The 15,789-nt window shown below is 40.0% G+C and overlaps 1 protein-coding gene across 1 annotated transcript in view; it reads right to left on the bottom strand.

The window, feature by feature from the left end:
- The window catches only part of ESF1 (ESF1 nucleolar pre-rRNA processing protein homolog), a 64,502-nt gene that overhangs the window by 10,854 nt on the left and 37,859 nt on the right, over positions 1-15,789 (bottom strand). Inside the window, exons 11-12 of the mRNA XM_065401071.1 lie at positions 11,648-11,769; positions 8,717-8,807 (exon numbers count right to left, since the gene is read on the bottom strand). Of these exons, the coding sequence (XP_065257143.1) occupies positions 8,717-8,807; positions 11,648-11,769 (213 nt within the window). The remainder of the gene's footprint in view (positions 1-8,716; positions 8,808-11,647; positions 11,770-15,789) is intronic.

Here is a 15,789-nt window from a genome sequence, read left to right as displayed (position 1 = left end):
AATAAGAACAAGGCAACCACAGTGCTTCATATTTCTCTCATATTTACATGGTTTCCTGAAATCAAAGAGAACAACCATCAGCTAAATTGTCTCCTGAAATAACTTGTTCATGTATGATAAAAAGCAGAATGCTATTAGTATAACACTAGAATTCTAATCCCCCCCTTTCCATTTCATACAAAACCCTCATGCAATATTATAGGCTATTCTACCATATTCATGTTAATTCCTTTTCCATACATTTCAGCTGACATGCAATCACTGTTTCAGTAGTAAATTTTTTTTGCAGAAGGAGATGAAAGAATAAAAATCAGATACTTAAGTATGTTAACATCCACAAAGATTTCAGAAGTATTTTTGGCTTGCATAATAAACAAATTCATATTTGACTGAGTGATTTTTCCATTTGCTTGAAGTTTCATAGCATTAACTCTTCCTGTCCAACTCAAATTGCAGGATACACCTAATCCTAAATGAAGCATTTAAAATTTGGTGAGCATAATAAAAAAAAAAAAGTCAGATTCTAAACTTTTATTAAGATTTGACTATGAATTCAGGTACAATATTCAATGTTGCAAAATAGGATTTTCTCAACACCCTCAAAGTATCTCCCATGTGTAGGGCTTCTCCAATTTTTGGAACCCTTAGAGCCAACTTGGGCCTTGTCTACACTACAGAGCCTTTGCCGGTATAGCTACCTCATCAGAGCCTCTAGTGGAGACGCAGCGTAAGCTGACAGGAGGGCTTCTGCCGGCATAGTTACACCACCTCCCCATATGACATTAGCTAAACCTACAGAAGCACTCTTCTGTCACCATAGTTCTGTTTACCCCAGAGGTTTTGCCAAAATAATTATGCTGGCTGGGGTGTGATTTTTTCACACTCCTAGCCAACGTAGCTATGCAGGCAAAACTTTGTAGTATAGACCAAGGGCTGATCTACATGGAAAACTAGCATCAGCATAGCTACATCTCTCAGGAGTGTGAAATATCTGTAGCAATATGAATAGCTTCTTAGAGCCAGAACACTTACAGTTAATAATTTCAGTTGGCATAGCTATGTCTCTCAGGGGGAAAATACACACCTGAGATATGTAGATATGCTGACCTACCCCCTATTGTAGACAGTGCTAGGTCAATGGAAAAATTCTCACGTCAACCTAGCTAAAGTGTCTTGGAGAGTTGGATTAACTATAGTGAGGAGAGAACCCCTCCTGTCACTAGAGTGAGCATCTGTACTGAAGCGCTACAGTGGCGAAGCTGTAGCCCTGCACCTATGCCACTGTGGAGTACTTTAAAACATGGCCAGCCTCAAATACAGTAAAACATTGCTAAATTGCATCCCCAAAAATTAGTTTCCAGACAAATAGCAGCCTCACCCTACTTCTCAGCAAAGATTTAATACCAGAGCGCTAAAGTGATGTTTCCAATTAACAGAGCCAGGTGTATGTGGCTGCATAATAGATTTTAAAAGTGCTACATAACTGAGCTTCACAATCTAAGTTTTCATTTTGAATACACCGCTACCCAGATATAACGCAACCCGATATAACACGAATTCGGATATAATGCGGTAAAGCAGCGCTCCGGGGGGGGGGGGGGGGGCTGGACACTCCGGTGGATCAAAGCAAGTTCGATATAACGCAGTTTCACCTATAACACGGTAAGATTTTTTGGCTCCCGAGGACAGCGTTATATCGAGGTAGAGGTGTATTAAATATTTAGATATTACACTTATGTCTACTTTAGCATTTTGGTGGGAATCTCCCACTACTGCACTACCACCAGGACATCTCCACCTGTGGTAGTAATGGAAAGAGTGCTAGTGGAGACTGAGCACAGACATTTTTACTACTGTTTTATTAGCTGTCCATGTGAGACAATATGGTGGTAATACTGTGACCTTAGCGGATGCAATAATGTCTTCCTGATTCTGCAGACACCTTAAAACAACACATATGAGAGAAGTATAAACTGGTCCCATTGGTCTCAATGGCATGTTAACGCTGAAGCCCAATGACAATAAACAAACTGTCATTAACTATTTCAATAGAAACATCATGTTCATGTTTATTTGTCATTGTTGTATGATACTGGAGTGGGATGCAGAAGGGCAGGTAGTTGCCATAAAGAGTTGCAGGGGTGGGAAATACAAAGCTCAGGAGCTCTTTCCCAAAAAACTTGAAGTTCACCCTGCTCCTCCCTCTGATCAAAAAAGGAAGAAAAGAGATGTGCTATCCTCAGTACCAAAAGTTAAAAATGCTTCTTTAGATATCAGAAACCCTGAGCCTCCTCCCACTCCTCTTTTGGTGCCAAAAAGGCCCAATTGTCCCATATTCATATGTCCAACTTTCTCCAGACAGGTTCAATATTGTGCAATGGGGGGGTCCCAGTCACTAGTTTGAATCTGAAAGTTCCTACTGTACTTGAGTGCCATATAACTTATCTTGTCAATCGTAGAAATCTATTACTGAGAAGATCTTTATTGCAAGTTGCACTGAAGCCTCAAAAACCCGTAACAATCTGAAAGTGGAATTACTAAATAGAGAGAATCAGAATTAGCCAAACATATTTTTTAAATTTTACCACAATTAAGACATTTATTCCCTTTTCAGAGAGACTGCAAAGGATTAATTTATGAAAAGAAACTTTAATGTTCTTCTTTCCTATTCTGAAGCTTCACAATGTTCTTCTTTCCTATTCTGAAGCAAGGGATCACTATCAAGTTAAGAAGCCTACTCAGCCTTTATCTTTCCAAGAACACAAAACAAAAAAAATCACTCCTCATTATATAGACAAAATATTAATTTTCATATGAAACCCCTAGGAAATACATACACTGAAGCTGGCTCTTTATTTTACTTTGATAAATTAAACTCAATCAGGTAATGACAACATTCTTCTGAATTTTTTTTTGTCTATTAATATTAACCCGAGATGACCAATACTGAACTGCCATTTAACAACTTCCAATGGAAGAAAAGGAAAACTTCTAAAATACATTTTAAAGGATTGTCTACATGCACAGTTAAACTAGTTTTAAACACATGATTTTAATAGAGTTAGTTAAATGAGTACAAAAGCCTATATAAATATTTGTTTTAGTTTAAATCAGGTTTTTGTTTGTTTTAGCTCAGGATAAAAATCAATTATTTAAAAAAATATTTAAATAAAATTGTTTAAATTAAGTACATTATTTTTAGAAGAGAAACCTATTTAAAATTAAATTTGAAATTACGACAACCTATATTAAGACTTAAGTATTAGAGAAAAATCAAATCACTGAACTGGTGGAAGTCACTGGCTAAGCACCTAGAACCAGGGCTTGCTGAAGTGCTAAATTAGTTTTTGACAGCAGTAGCTTCTTCTGCAGGTGCAGACAGAATATTTTCATCATTTCACTTTATTTTTTTTAATTAGTTCAGTTTAATGACTAGTTCATTCAAAATTTAAAAAAATCAAATGGGAGTTGAAAAAGCAAGAATGCTTGTTTTCCTCTTCCAATCTATGAATAAAACCTAGGTATGAGAGGATGAGATCAACTAGTTCTAAAATCTTGAAGAACATGGTGAACAAAAACACTAAGTTCAATACTTCCTTTGTTTAATAAATAATTTTTAAATACAAAAAGATGATTTGATAATTTTTTCATATGTATCCAGCACTTTAAGACAGTTTTATATAACTATTAATAATCATTTAAAATGCTGTTATTGTTCATTTTTAGATGAATTTCAACTTCCATCCAGTTTGCACAAACCACGAGTAAAAAATTAATCTAGTATATAATAAATGCATCATTCACCATTTTCTAACATAATATAAAAAATAAAGATTCTGAAAAAAATGTATATTAAGCTACATAATTGCTGAAATATATTATGCATAGATATAACATATACTCTTGGTTAGCAAAGAGAAGCACCATGTTTAGGGTAAATGTTATATTTAGTTGCAAATCAACACGGTTTAATGGTTACCAAATTGTGAGAATCAACCTTTCTTTAGGAAAATAACTAAAAACTTCAACTGCAAAACGAGATTAAAATAAATTATTTAAATCAATCTACCCTAGTTTATCTTCAGTTGATTAGGAACAGGTCTAAGCTAAACTGAAATAAACTACTCAAACCAAAACAAGGTATTTATATCAATTTAACTAACATGATTAATTAAATCAGTTGAATTAATCTGGTACAAGTGTGCATGTACACACGGCCCAAGACTCACACAACTGTTAAGATCTGTGTGTGAGTGTCTCATGGGTCTTTGTTTAAGAGTCCTTATGTCTGCATTTTCCTAACTTTTGCAAGCCAGCTCCCTCGTCCCCTTTCAGGACAACGAAACTAACTGCATGCTTTCCCTCCCCACCTTGGAAACCCACCTGCAGAAGATGGCACCATGCATCTGAAGAAGTGGGTTTTTTACCCATGAAAGCTTATGCCCAAATAAATCTGTTAGTCTTTAAGGTGCCACGGCTACCCCTCTGATACTTATTACCCTGAAGCTTTCTAGAACCAGCAGACGACAGAATAGTAAGAAGCAGTTTGGGATTCTCAGCACCTTAGGAGCCCAATTTATACCAGGCTGGCATTTGCATCCAGAAGGTAATCTATATCAACACAAGCAGTTCTGACCTCAGTGCAATTATTCAACTTTGCTTGCAGTGACTACCTGAGGATTGTCTGTGCCAACGCCTCTTCCAGTAGCATCAATTACTCCACCTCTTCAAAATGCACCTTGTAATCACTTATGTAAAATCAAGGAGGTGAACCTGGAAGCATCCAGGATTATTATTTGTATTCCAAAGAAAAGGCTGGGTATATTTGGGCACAAATATAGATTTACCTATAAGAGACAGAACGATTTGCTCTGGAGAATCCCAGTTTTTGCAAAATCTGGCTAGGACATCTGGGTTGGGTTTGGCCCCACCCAAGAATTCTCAAAGACCAAGAATAATTGGTATCTCGTCTAAGTTTTGCTCCCATGAACGTGACCTTGCATACCATTTATAAGGAGATGACAGAGATACATAAGTCCAGTCACACTCCAATCTCAAGCAGTAGAGAAAAATACATATTTTGCCAAGGACTCTGATGGCTACATATTCCACTTCCTATAAGTTTGCTGATTAAAGGGAAACAGATACTTGAACTTTGTTGTTGGGAGTTATTTGCAAGAAGGGTTTATTCAGCTTCAAAGGCTGCGTTGAATGTTGTGGAGTACCCATGACTCCATCAGAAGTCAAACAAGGTTCACTCCCGTAAGGCTCTCTGCCAAGACCTACCCTAAGAGATGGCAACCATCACACAGGAGTGAGTTGACCAGGACGGCCATCAAAAGGATGCAGGCTTCTTTTGTGCAGCATGGTGCAGAAAGCTGCTGCCCCAGAAATTGCACTTTATTACATCATACCATCACAGCCCATTCCTGCTTAGCTTTTGCCCTTGTAGAGTCCCTATTTGGATTCAGAATCCCCATTTCTGAGATCAGGGTGGCCCAAAATCTCCTGCCTCAGTAGTTTCTTCTTGGTATCTCATGTCTGAATTAGCCAAATGTTGACAGTTTTTGTTTATGAGGTCACATTATTTGAGGCTTTGTCAATTTACTCATTTTTATTATATGAAGGAATATAATATAAAAGTAATATAATATAATATATAATTAATATAAAAGTTGCATTTTTACAATACTGAGCATTGGTCTTCTTTTTACACTGCCTATGCTTTTGGTTATAAGACATAGCCTTATTCACCTTTGAGCTATTTAAGGTGGGAAAATTCTGTAAGAATTACCTTCAAAGAACCAGAATTGAGAAATTCTCCTAGGAGTCATTCATTCAGTCAACTCCCTGCAGAATCTGGGAGCACAGAGATCCATATGTAAAGTGATGTGCTATTGTCTTTCAAGTGCAGTGTATGTATATTTTTGTCAATTATAAGGGGGAAGGGTTATCACTGACCCACTTTAGTGAGCTATTGCTTTTTGTGCAACAGGAGAACTGGATAGGAAACACTAAGGCTGGAGTATTTGCAGTTCAGGGCACACAACCAATAGGGGTGCCTTTTGTACAGCTATCAGAAAGGCTAAAAAGCACTGACCTAGGGGAGTTTCCTATCTGTCTCATACTGGCTGCCTGAGTCCCAAGAATGAGAATCCGTTAAAAAGAATTACAGATCAGTTATTTTCCATTTTGCTACTTGTGGCCACATACAATCTTGGGTTTCCTTATCACAGGGAAATGACGTTTATATATGTTCCTATAAGTAGCGTGATATAGAAGCTTGTGTAAACCAGGTGCAAAATCTAGGTCAGACCTGTTTATTTTCTAAATACCACCTTCCCAAGAACATTATTCAAGAGCAATTCCTGATGCCCACATAAGCATAGTAACAGCACACGTTTGGACTAAATAAAAAAAACCACAGAAAATGTGCTACATATTTAATATTAGATCATCACTGAGATTTTCAAAGCCTGCATGGTTTGCCATTTCTCAGTTGTTTGCCATGTCTGATTAAAGCATGGAACTCTAGTGTGTGTAACATCTACAAAAAAGTGGTATTTTGTACAGATTATGAAGTTTAAAAATATTGCAACAAAGATAAAGAAACAATGTGACTGATTTATGCATAAAATAAAAGCCTTACGCCATTAGTCTGTTCGCAGGAAATCACTCTACACTGGTATAAACATTTACCAACAACCTAATAGCAAGCTATCTGCTATCCTATTAATCCAATACACACCTGGGTTTTTTTCTGAAAGGCAACTTCCTGAAGCATACTACCTTTAAGTGACCACTGCAGTTATGTCATCAGAAAGGCACAATGAAAACCAACCTCAGAATTAAGAGAGGTGAAACATTTACAGCCTTCCTTCACCAATACTGGTGCACAGGGCAGAAACTCTTCCATCTGTTTCTGTCATTTGCTGCTGTTTCCACCTGGGGTCGGCAGTGTTCTCTCCTGAGCAGCCATTTTTACCGGAACGGTAGCCTGGTTCCATTCCCATAACCAATGGGGTTGGTTTTTTACAAGTCTAGATGGTTAGTGTGACAGACTGACAATATCCTGTAAAATCCTGGACAAACCTTATGGAATTAAGATAAACTTTATTGAATTAGGTTAAATCTTCCTGAATTAGGGTGAATACCTTTGGGATCCATCCATTGTATTAAAAATGCAAATGTGTATGTGTTATTGGGGAATTGTATGCAACTCCTCCAAGAGGATGGGAATGCTAATGTAATTCCTCCAATTATTAGCCCATTGAAGCCACTCTCTACAAAGGTATGCACATACTAGTTCAAACTGGATGCTCCAGGGCCACGACCAACAAAGGATTTTTGGATAAACCTCTGTTTTAAACAGCCTCAGGGCCTTCTTCCTGGTCCAGCAAATGCATAAGTCCCCATGTCCACTGAGGGCCTTAATCCTTAGGGAAGAGCTATAATGACTGGGCCTATAAAGGCCCATAAGACTGTGTGCTTGCTTTGAGCTGAAGCTGTGATGAACTGGAAGTCACAAGGAAACTCCTTGGGTGGGGTATTGAAGGACTGCTCCTGCCAGAGCCCATGTTAGGTTTTGGGTGATCTCTGGTATGCTTATTAGCATGCATAGGTTCTTTTATTGTTTTTAATATGTGCTCTCTAGTGCATTTACCTTAAGAATAAAACAGGTTTGCATAAAAAGAGCTGTGTGGTATTTATGACTTGGGCAGTCATAGTGTTAACCATCTCTGAAGAGAAAGCAAGCAGGTGACAGCAAACAAGAAGTCTGTCTCTGCTAGGAGCAACACGGTGAAGGCAGGGGGAACTGTGCAGCCTGGAAATACTCCAGTCAGAAGCGAGGGAGACATGGGTCTCCACCCAGGAAAGGCAATGTCTGCAGTGGTGAAAGCCAGAGAGTAGGTGCCCTGGTTGGACCACTGAGGGGAAATCCAGGTGCAGTTGCTTTCGCCCTCAACTGTGACAGTTATCCTTGCACTCAACCCTCCCCACTTTATCCAGGGTTGGGACCGGCAGCCACATCAAGGTGCAGCAGACAGAGTAAAGAGGGGGAACGGTTCACCCAAAATAAAGACACTTGAATCCCCACCAATTTTAACAATCATGCATGTTCTGAGGTCTTGAAACATTCTTGTTTTTTCAATTCCCGTTTCCCTCTAAAACCAAAAAAACTGAAGGGTCAGATGACTGCCATAACTTCTGGCTCCTGGTCATCATTCACACCTTATGCACAGATGCACTCCCAGTTAGTGCCTAAAAACCTTCAGGGTACGAGCTCAAATTCAGTCGGGAAACGTACATAAAACTTGATATACTTAGCTCAATTATCCAAACCTCCAAGGGGGCCCACCAAAGTTGTTCAACCCTGTGATTCCGTTTATACATAGGGTAAAACTTCTTTGGCTTTCAAGGGCAACCAGGTTCTTTCTTCTTCCCATCGTACGTTTAGGGGACCAGGTGCCCACATAGCCACTTTCTGGCAATGACCAGTTGATGGTCACTGCTGAAAGTACTGGGAGAAATATCTTCCTGATATTCCACACAATATAGGCCAAGAGGCACATGCTATCACAAACTGCGTATCACTAATTCCACACACAAACCCTGGCAACTGAGCCTTATTTTTATACTTCTCTATTTCTATAGCTTGTTATTTAAAGAAGAGTACATTAATTTAAGCAAGTGAAAATTACTTTTATTAACCAACCTGTTTTCCCAAGTTCCTCAGCAAAGTATGGGTCATTCAAGTCAACGTCAGACGGAAATTCATCTTCATTCAATTCTTCTTTGGCAGTAGCCTATAACAAAAAACAGTGATTTTGCCATTTCCATTTAATATGCAACTAATACAGAAGTTTCATCTAACTGAAACATAACTTCTGGTAGCTGCTACTAATTCACAACTTGAATGACATAGATCAGAAACATACCATAAATTGTGAACTAAGGTGAACGTAAATAAACAATTCTAAGTCTGTATATAACCACTGAACTATAAATCTTACTATGTACACAAAAAGCAGAATAATTTACACATTCAAAGAAGTCTTTTACGTCCATAGAATATAAACTGTATAAACATTCCAATTAATTATAGGATCAGAAGAAAACTTCTGGTTCTCCGTGTCCATACACAATATTTTTCAAGTTAATGATTCAATGAGATGAACAATGAGTAAAATCATTGCACCCAGAAGAGTGGACAGTATGCACAGCATGTTTATGAACTACCAAGGAGATAATAGATCCTTTCTTCTCTACAAAAGGCAGTTCTCAAACATCCAGGTTGAAGTCACTGCCAAAAAAACCCACAGCTGCTCAATCACTCCTGCTTCATGATTGCCTGTATTCCACAAGCAAAAAAATATAAACTCGGCATATAAAAAACAAGTTCACCGCACTTACTGGGAGATTCATAAAGTGTGCTGGTCCTGTTTAAAATAGGAATAGTCAACTAACAAATGTCCTCCACAAAAACCTTCCTTAGGCAAAAGCGTGGGTAAATAGCTTTAGACTGTGCCCTGAAGTTTATCAAATGTGGGTTTAAACTTATAGGGGAAGCAAGTTCAATGAGGACCTTTTCCTTAGAACACCTAGCCTCCAGCACGTGAACCATTACCCTGTCGGTTTTAGTCAGGGTAAATGAGAGTCTTACACTAGCAAGAGTTGCTGTAGCCTCTAGAAACACTATTTAACACAAGAAGCCAATTTGCTTTCAGAAGTTTTTAGCAGTTACTGATCAAATTTTATTTGTAACTTTGCTTAGAGCAGTGTTTCCCAAACTTGGGACACCGCTTGTGTAGGGAAAGCCCCCGGCGGGCCGGGCCGGTTTGTTTACCTAGCGCGTCTGCAGGTCCGGCCGATCGCGGCTCCCACTGGCCACGGTTTGCTGCTCCAGGCCAATGGGGGCTACTGGAAGCGGCGCGGGCCGAGGGACTTATTGGCCGTCGCTTCCAGCAGCCCCCATTGGCCTGGAGCAGCGAACCGCAGCCAGCGGAAGCCGCGATCGGCCGGACCTGCGGACGCGGCAGGTAAACAAACCGGCCCGGCCCGCCGGGGGCTTTCCCTACACAAGCGGCGTCTCAAGTTTGGGAAACACTGGCTTAGAGAATGGACAAATACATTAACAAAGTCACACAAGTTATTTTAATTAATCTGTTATCTCGATGTGATGGGGGTCTATCAGGCCTTCACTGCCTTCTGCTGGAGTATTAAACCCCTGACACCCCCTGCTTAAAGAACACTTACTTAGGCCGGGCTTCCTAAAAGACATAGGACTAGTCTACACCGACAACGCTAAAGTGCTGCCGTTAATGTGCCTTGTATAGTCGTGGCAGAGCGCTGGGAGAAAGCGCTCTTCCAGTGGTCTAAACAAACCACCTCCACAAGGGGCTTGGCTCCCAGCGCTGGTGCACTGTCTACACTCGCGCTTTACAGCACTGAAACTTGCTGCGCTCAGAGGGGTGTTTTTTCACACCCCTGAGCGAGAAAGTTTCAGCGCTGTAAATTGACAGTATAGACAAGCCCTTAGTCCTCCACAGGCCCAGAAGGGCAAAGAGGAGACACTGACCAACAGGGAGGCAGAAGGCCAGTTAAGAAGGCTTGCTTGCTTTTTCTGGGGTGAGTGCTGGATGAGATTAGGACAAAGGAGATGCTCCTCAGTGCTACTCCAGAACCCCAGGTCCAAGTAAGGGCCTTTGCTTAAAGCACTGCAACCAAGCAGTTGCCTTTTCTATTTGTTTGTTTAAAGATACAGACAGCCTACTTCTGACTTTGTTATTATTTAACCGTTTAAAGACTGACGCTAAGCATATGACATGGGCCACCCTGTTCCTGACAGGCTGACACACCTTGTAAACCAAGGCAGGGAGCATCAGCAGGGCCACCCTTGACCAGCAGGAGGCACTATGGGGAAACCACATTTGTGATACTGGGGCTGATTCAGGATGAAGACAGAAAATATAGGGAGGATTAGGCAGCATGTTAAAAAAAAAAAAAAAAAAGTCTAACATTCATGTGTTACCACCACAGGAATCAATTCACAAATTCCTTTGGTAAATGAAAAGGCAAAAAAGCAGCAGGGTAGAAAGACCAGTAGTATGAAAGCAATTCCATTTTGTCATTCATACACAGAAATATCCCTCAAGTGTACACATCCAGTTGATCTCTGAGCAACTCCTCAAAGCCATTCAAAAGGTTTATGCTGCTAGAACTTTGGGAGACTGAATTTTGTGCATCCTAATCAGAAGCCTTGCTGTCCAATCATATTTTAGCAACAAATATGATAGCCACTTAAACATTCCAGAGTGTAACAAAACTCTAAGATCAAAAGGTAGTTTTCTTTGTAGGTGTACGTTTATTTTCCTTTAAATCACACACATTTATAATGATATTTACTTTGGCTGCCAAAGACAGATGAAAATATGTGCAAGCCTGTTATGACTAGTATTACCTTGAACATCCTTCTAACTCTCTAGATTTTTAAGTTACTTGTAAACAGTCTCTCTAAATGAAGGCACACCACACTATCAGCCCCCAAAATCATTCTAAAAGCTATAACTCCTTTGTATTTAATTCAAGGCAAAATAGGACGGTTATAGGTTTTAATTAAAAACGTGAGTGATCAGAGCATACTCACCTTTCTTTTCTTTTTCAGTTTTCTTTTCTCTTTCTTGTTTTCTAAAAATTGTTCCCATGGAGTTAGTTTATCCTTTCCTTCCAACTTGCTTTTAACCATCTCTTCAGCAGTTTCTTTCAGTCCTATGGCAAAATAAAAAACAAATGAACAGGCAAACTTAATTTGCTCACAAGTTATTTCATCCTCTTAAAAAACCCCTCCAGTATCTTCTCATCATCAAAGCCCTGATCCAAAGGGAAATATTTACCATCTTTTGATCCATGCAATTGCACAAATATCGACTGTCAAATCAAGGCAATGTATGGAGGGGAAAGGTCAGCTTGCTGTACAAATCCTCCCACTTCATGCTTAAAAAACTAACCCCCTGGCACCTTAGTGGTAAGTTGTGCAGCTGACTAGAGAACGAGAGCGGCAATACCCAGTCCTCAGCACAGAGATTCCCTGGACTGCCTTCTCTCCCCCAACTCAGTCTACAAGTGTCACATTCTTAGAGCTAGAGTAACCTGTGTCCTCCTTCTGAGGACTTCGAAGTGCTTCACTAATATTAATTAGGTTTTCACAAAATTAATACGGATTTCGGAGAGGAAAAAGGGGGGAAACGAAGCACTGAAAGATTAAGTGATTTGCCCAACATTACAAGCGTTAAAACTGAGGTTAGAACCTAGGTCTATCTCCCAGTGCGGCCCATTTCACGGAATGCCTTCCAGTAGTATGCTTCATTAGGAAGCTCCACAGGGATTTTAATGTTTATATTTTCCCTTCAATTATTGTGCCTCTCCAGCAAAATACATCAAACCAGGAAACAAATTTTAAATTCCTCGGCATTTTAATTCTACGTCATCCTACAATTCTATAATGAAAAAAGGTAAAATTTAAAATGTAGGGGTTTCACATAAAGTGAGATGTTAAGAGAAAAGGGAAGTACATTTAAATGTAAATAAAGTTAAGGATTTCTGAGTGGTTAGCTCGTTAGGGAATACACAAGCTTGTGGGATTCATGTTCAGTTGTGTCCCCCAAGTTCAACTTTAATTAAAAAAAATTACGTGTATGCATCCCATGCAGGAAAAACGTTATGATGTTTGGGTTTGTACTATAAACGATATAATCTGATGGATAGCAATAGAAGGAAAAATAGATATAGATATTACTATTTAGTTATCTTAAAATTGCTCTGAAATACTGGAATATGCATTGTGTATTAGTGACATCCTTTGATTTTACAAAAAACCCACTTTCTCTAAAAAAAAGTCTAAGTTTTAAATTCACAAAACATTTTCTTAAACAAACACCTTGATGTCTGACTATTTGAAACTAGCTAAATATATTATCCTCTTATTTATTTAAGATTATCAAATTACCGGAAGTACTACTTAATATTTAGCTTCTATATGAACTGAAAGATCAAAGGACATGGGTAATCTACCATCCCCTCCCTCTACATCCCTGGGGAGCTGTAATTATCAGACCATTAACTTAGATCTTCATCTCTCCAATGTCCTTTTGTCAGGTGTGTACTCTAAGAGAAATAACCAAGTTCGCATTTCCTGAGCTGTCAACAATTGGAAGAAGTTCGATATCAGGCTAAATGTTTTGTTGAAGGAAATTTCCTCTTCCCTTTCACAGCAAATGACAAGTTTCACGGGGCTCCCAGGAAAGCATGCACCGCAGAAGTGTAATCTACTTGTTCAAAACCTTTCTAGTCATGAAAGGATTAAAAAGATTAAGCAATTAGACAGTCTTAAATATGACTAACCCTTCCTAAAAACAAGTGCATAAACTTCTGAACTTTAAAAGAAATATTTAATTAAACACACATTCCTCAGCTACGAGCTATATATAACAGGAGTACTTGTGGCACCTTAGAGACTAACAAATTTATTAGAGCATAAGCTTTCATGGGTTACAACCCACTTCTTCGGATGCATATAGAGTGAACCATATATTGAGGAGATATATATACACACACACATACAGAGAGCATGAACAGGTGGGAGTTGTCTTACCAACTCTGAGAGGCCAATTAAGTAAGAGGAAAAAAACTTTTGAAGTGATAATCAAGATGGCTCAGTACAGACAGTTTGATAAGAAGCAAGTGTGAAAATACTTACAAGGGGAGATAGATTCAATGTTTGTAATGGCTCAGCCATTCCCAATCCCTATTTAGCCCTGAGTTGATTGTGTCTAGTTTGCATATCAATTCCAGCTCAGCAGTCTCTCGTTGGAGTCTGTTTTTGAAGTTTTTCTGTTTTAAGATAGCCACCCGCAGGTCTGTCAAAGAATGGCCAGACAGGTTAAAGTGTTCTCCCACTGGTTTTTGAGTATTATGATTCCTGATGTCAGATTTGTGTCCATTAATTCTTTTGCGTAGAGACTGTCCGGTTTGGCCAATGTACATGGCAGAGGGGCATTGCTGGCACATGATGGCATATATCACATTGGTAGATGTGCAGGTGAACGAGCCACAGATGGTATGGCTGATGTGATTAGGCCCTATGATGGTGTCACTTGAATAGATATGTGGACAGAGTTGGCATCGGGCTTTGTTACAAGGATAGGTTCCTGGGTCAGTGTTTTTGTTCAGTGATGTGTAGTTTCTGGTGAGTATTTGCTTTAGGTTGGGGGGTTGTCTGTAAGCGAGGACAGGTCTGTCTCCCAAGATCTGTGAGAGTAAAGGATCATCTTTCAGGATAGGTTGTAGATCTCTGATGATGCGCTGGAGAGGTTTTAGTTGGGGGCTGAAGGTGACAGCTAGTGGTGTTCTGTTATTTTCTTTGTTGGCCCTGTCTTGTAGGAGGTGACTTCTGGGTACTCGTCTGGCTCTGTCAATCTGTTTTTTCACTTCAGCAGGTGGGTATTGTAGTTTTAAGAATGCTTGATAGAGATCTTGTAGGTGCTTGTCTCTATCTGAGGGATTGGAGCAAATGCGGTTATATCTTAGAGCTTGGCTGTAGACAATGGATCGTGTGGTGTGTCCTGGATGGAAGCTGGAGGCATGTAGGTAAGTGTAGCGGTCAGTAGGTTTCCGGTACAGGGTGGTATTTATGTGACCATCGCTTATTAGCACAGTAGTGTCCAGGAAATGGACCGCTTGTGTGGATTGATCTAGGCTGAGGTTGATGGTGGGATGGAAATTATTGAAATCATGGTGGAATTCCTCAAGGGCTTCTTTTCCATGGGTCCAGATGATGAAGATGTCATCAATGTAGCGCAAGTAGAGTAGGGGCGTTAGGGGACGAGAGCTAAGGAAGCGTTGTTCTAAGTCAGCCATAAAAATGTTGGCATACTGTGGGGCCATGCGGGTACCCATAGCAGTGCCGCTGACTTGAAGGTATATATTGTCCCCAAATGTGAAATAGTTGTGGGTGAGGACAAAGTCACAGAGTTCAGCCACCAGGTTAGCTGTGACATTATCGGGGATACTGTTCCTGATAGCTTGTAGTCCATCTGTGTGTGGAATATTGGTGTAGAGGGCTTCTACGTCCATAGTGGCCAGGATGGTGTTTTCTGGAAGATCACCGATGGATTCTAGTTTCCTCAGGAAGTCAGTAGTATCTCGAAGATAGCTAGGAGTGCTGGTAGCGTAGGGTCTGAGGAGAGAGTCCACATAACCAGACAAGCCTGATGTTAGGGTGCCAATGCCTGAGATGATGGGGCGTCCAGGATTTCCAGGTTTATGGATCTTGGGTAGCAAATAGAATGTCCCTGGTCGGGGTTCTAGGCATGTGTCTGTACAGATTTGTTCCTGTGCTTTGTCAGGGAGTTTTTTTAGCAGATGGTGTAGTTTCTTTAGGTAATCCTCAGTGGGATCAGAGGATAATGGCCTGTAGAATGTGGTGTTAGAGAGCTGTCTAGCAGCCTCTTGGTCATATTCCAATTTATTCATGATGACGACAGCACCTCCTTTGTCAGCCTTTTTGATAATGATGTCAGGGTTGTTTCTGAGGCTGTAGATGGCGTTGTGTTCAGCATGGCTGAGGTTATGGGGCAAGTGATGTTGCTTATCCACAATTTCAGCCTTTGCACGTTGACGGAAGCAATCTATGTAGAAATCCAGTCTGTTGTTTCGACCGTCCGGAGGAGTCCACGCAGAATCCTTTTGTTTGTAGTGCTGGTAGGGGGGATTCTGTGGGTTAGTATGCTG

This window comes from Emys orbicularis, chromosome 3 (genome assembly GCF_028017835.1).
Source record: "Emys orbicularis isolate rEmyOrb1 chromosome 3, rEmyOrb1.hap1, whole genome shotgun sequence".
Classification (NCBI taxonomy): domain Eukaryota; kingdom Metazoa; phylum Chordata; order Testudines; family Emydidae; genus Emys; species Emys orbicularis.
The sequence above is the reverse complement of the archived record's forward strand: the minus strand, read 5'-3'. Positions and strand labels throughout refer to the sequence as shown.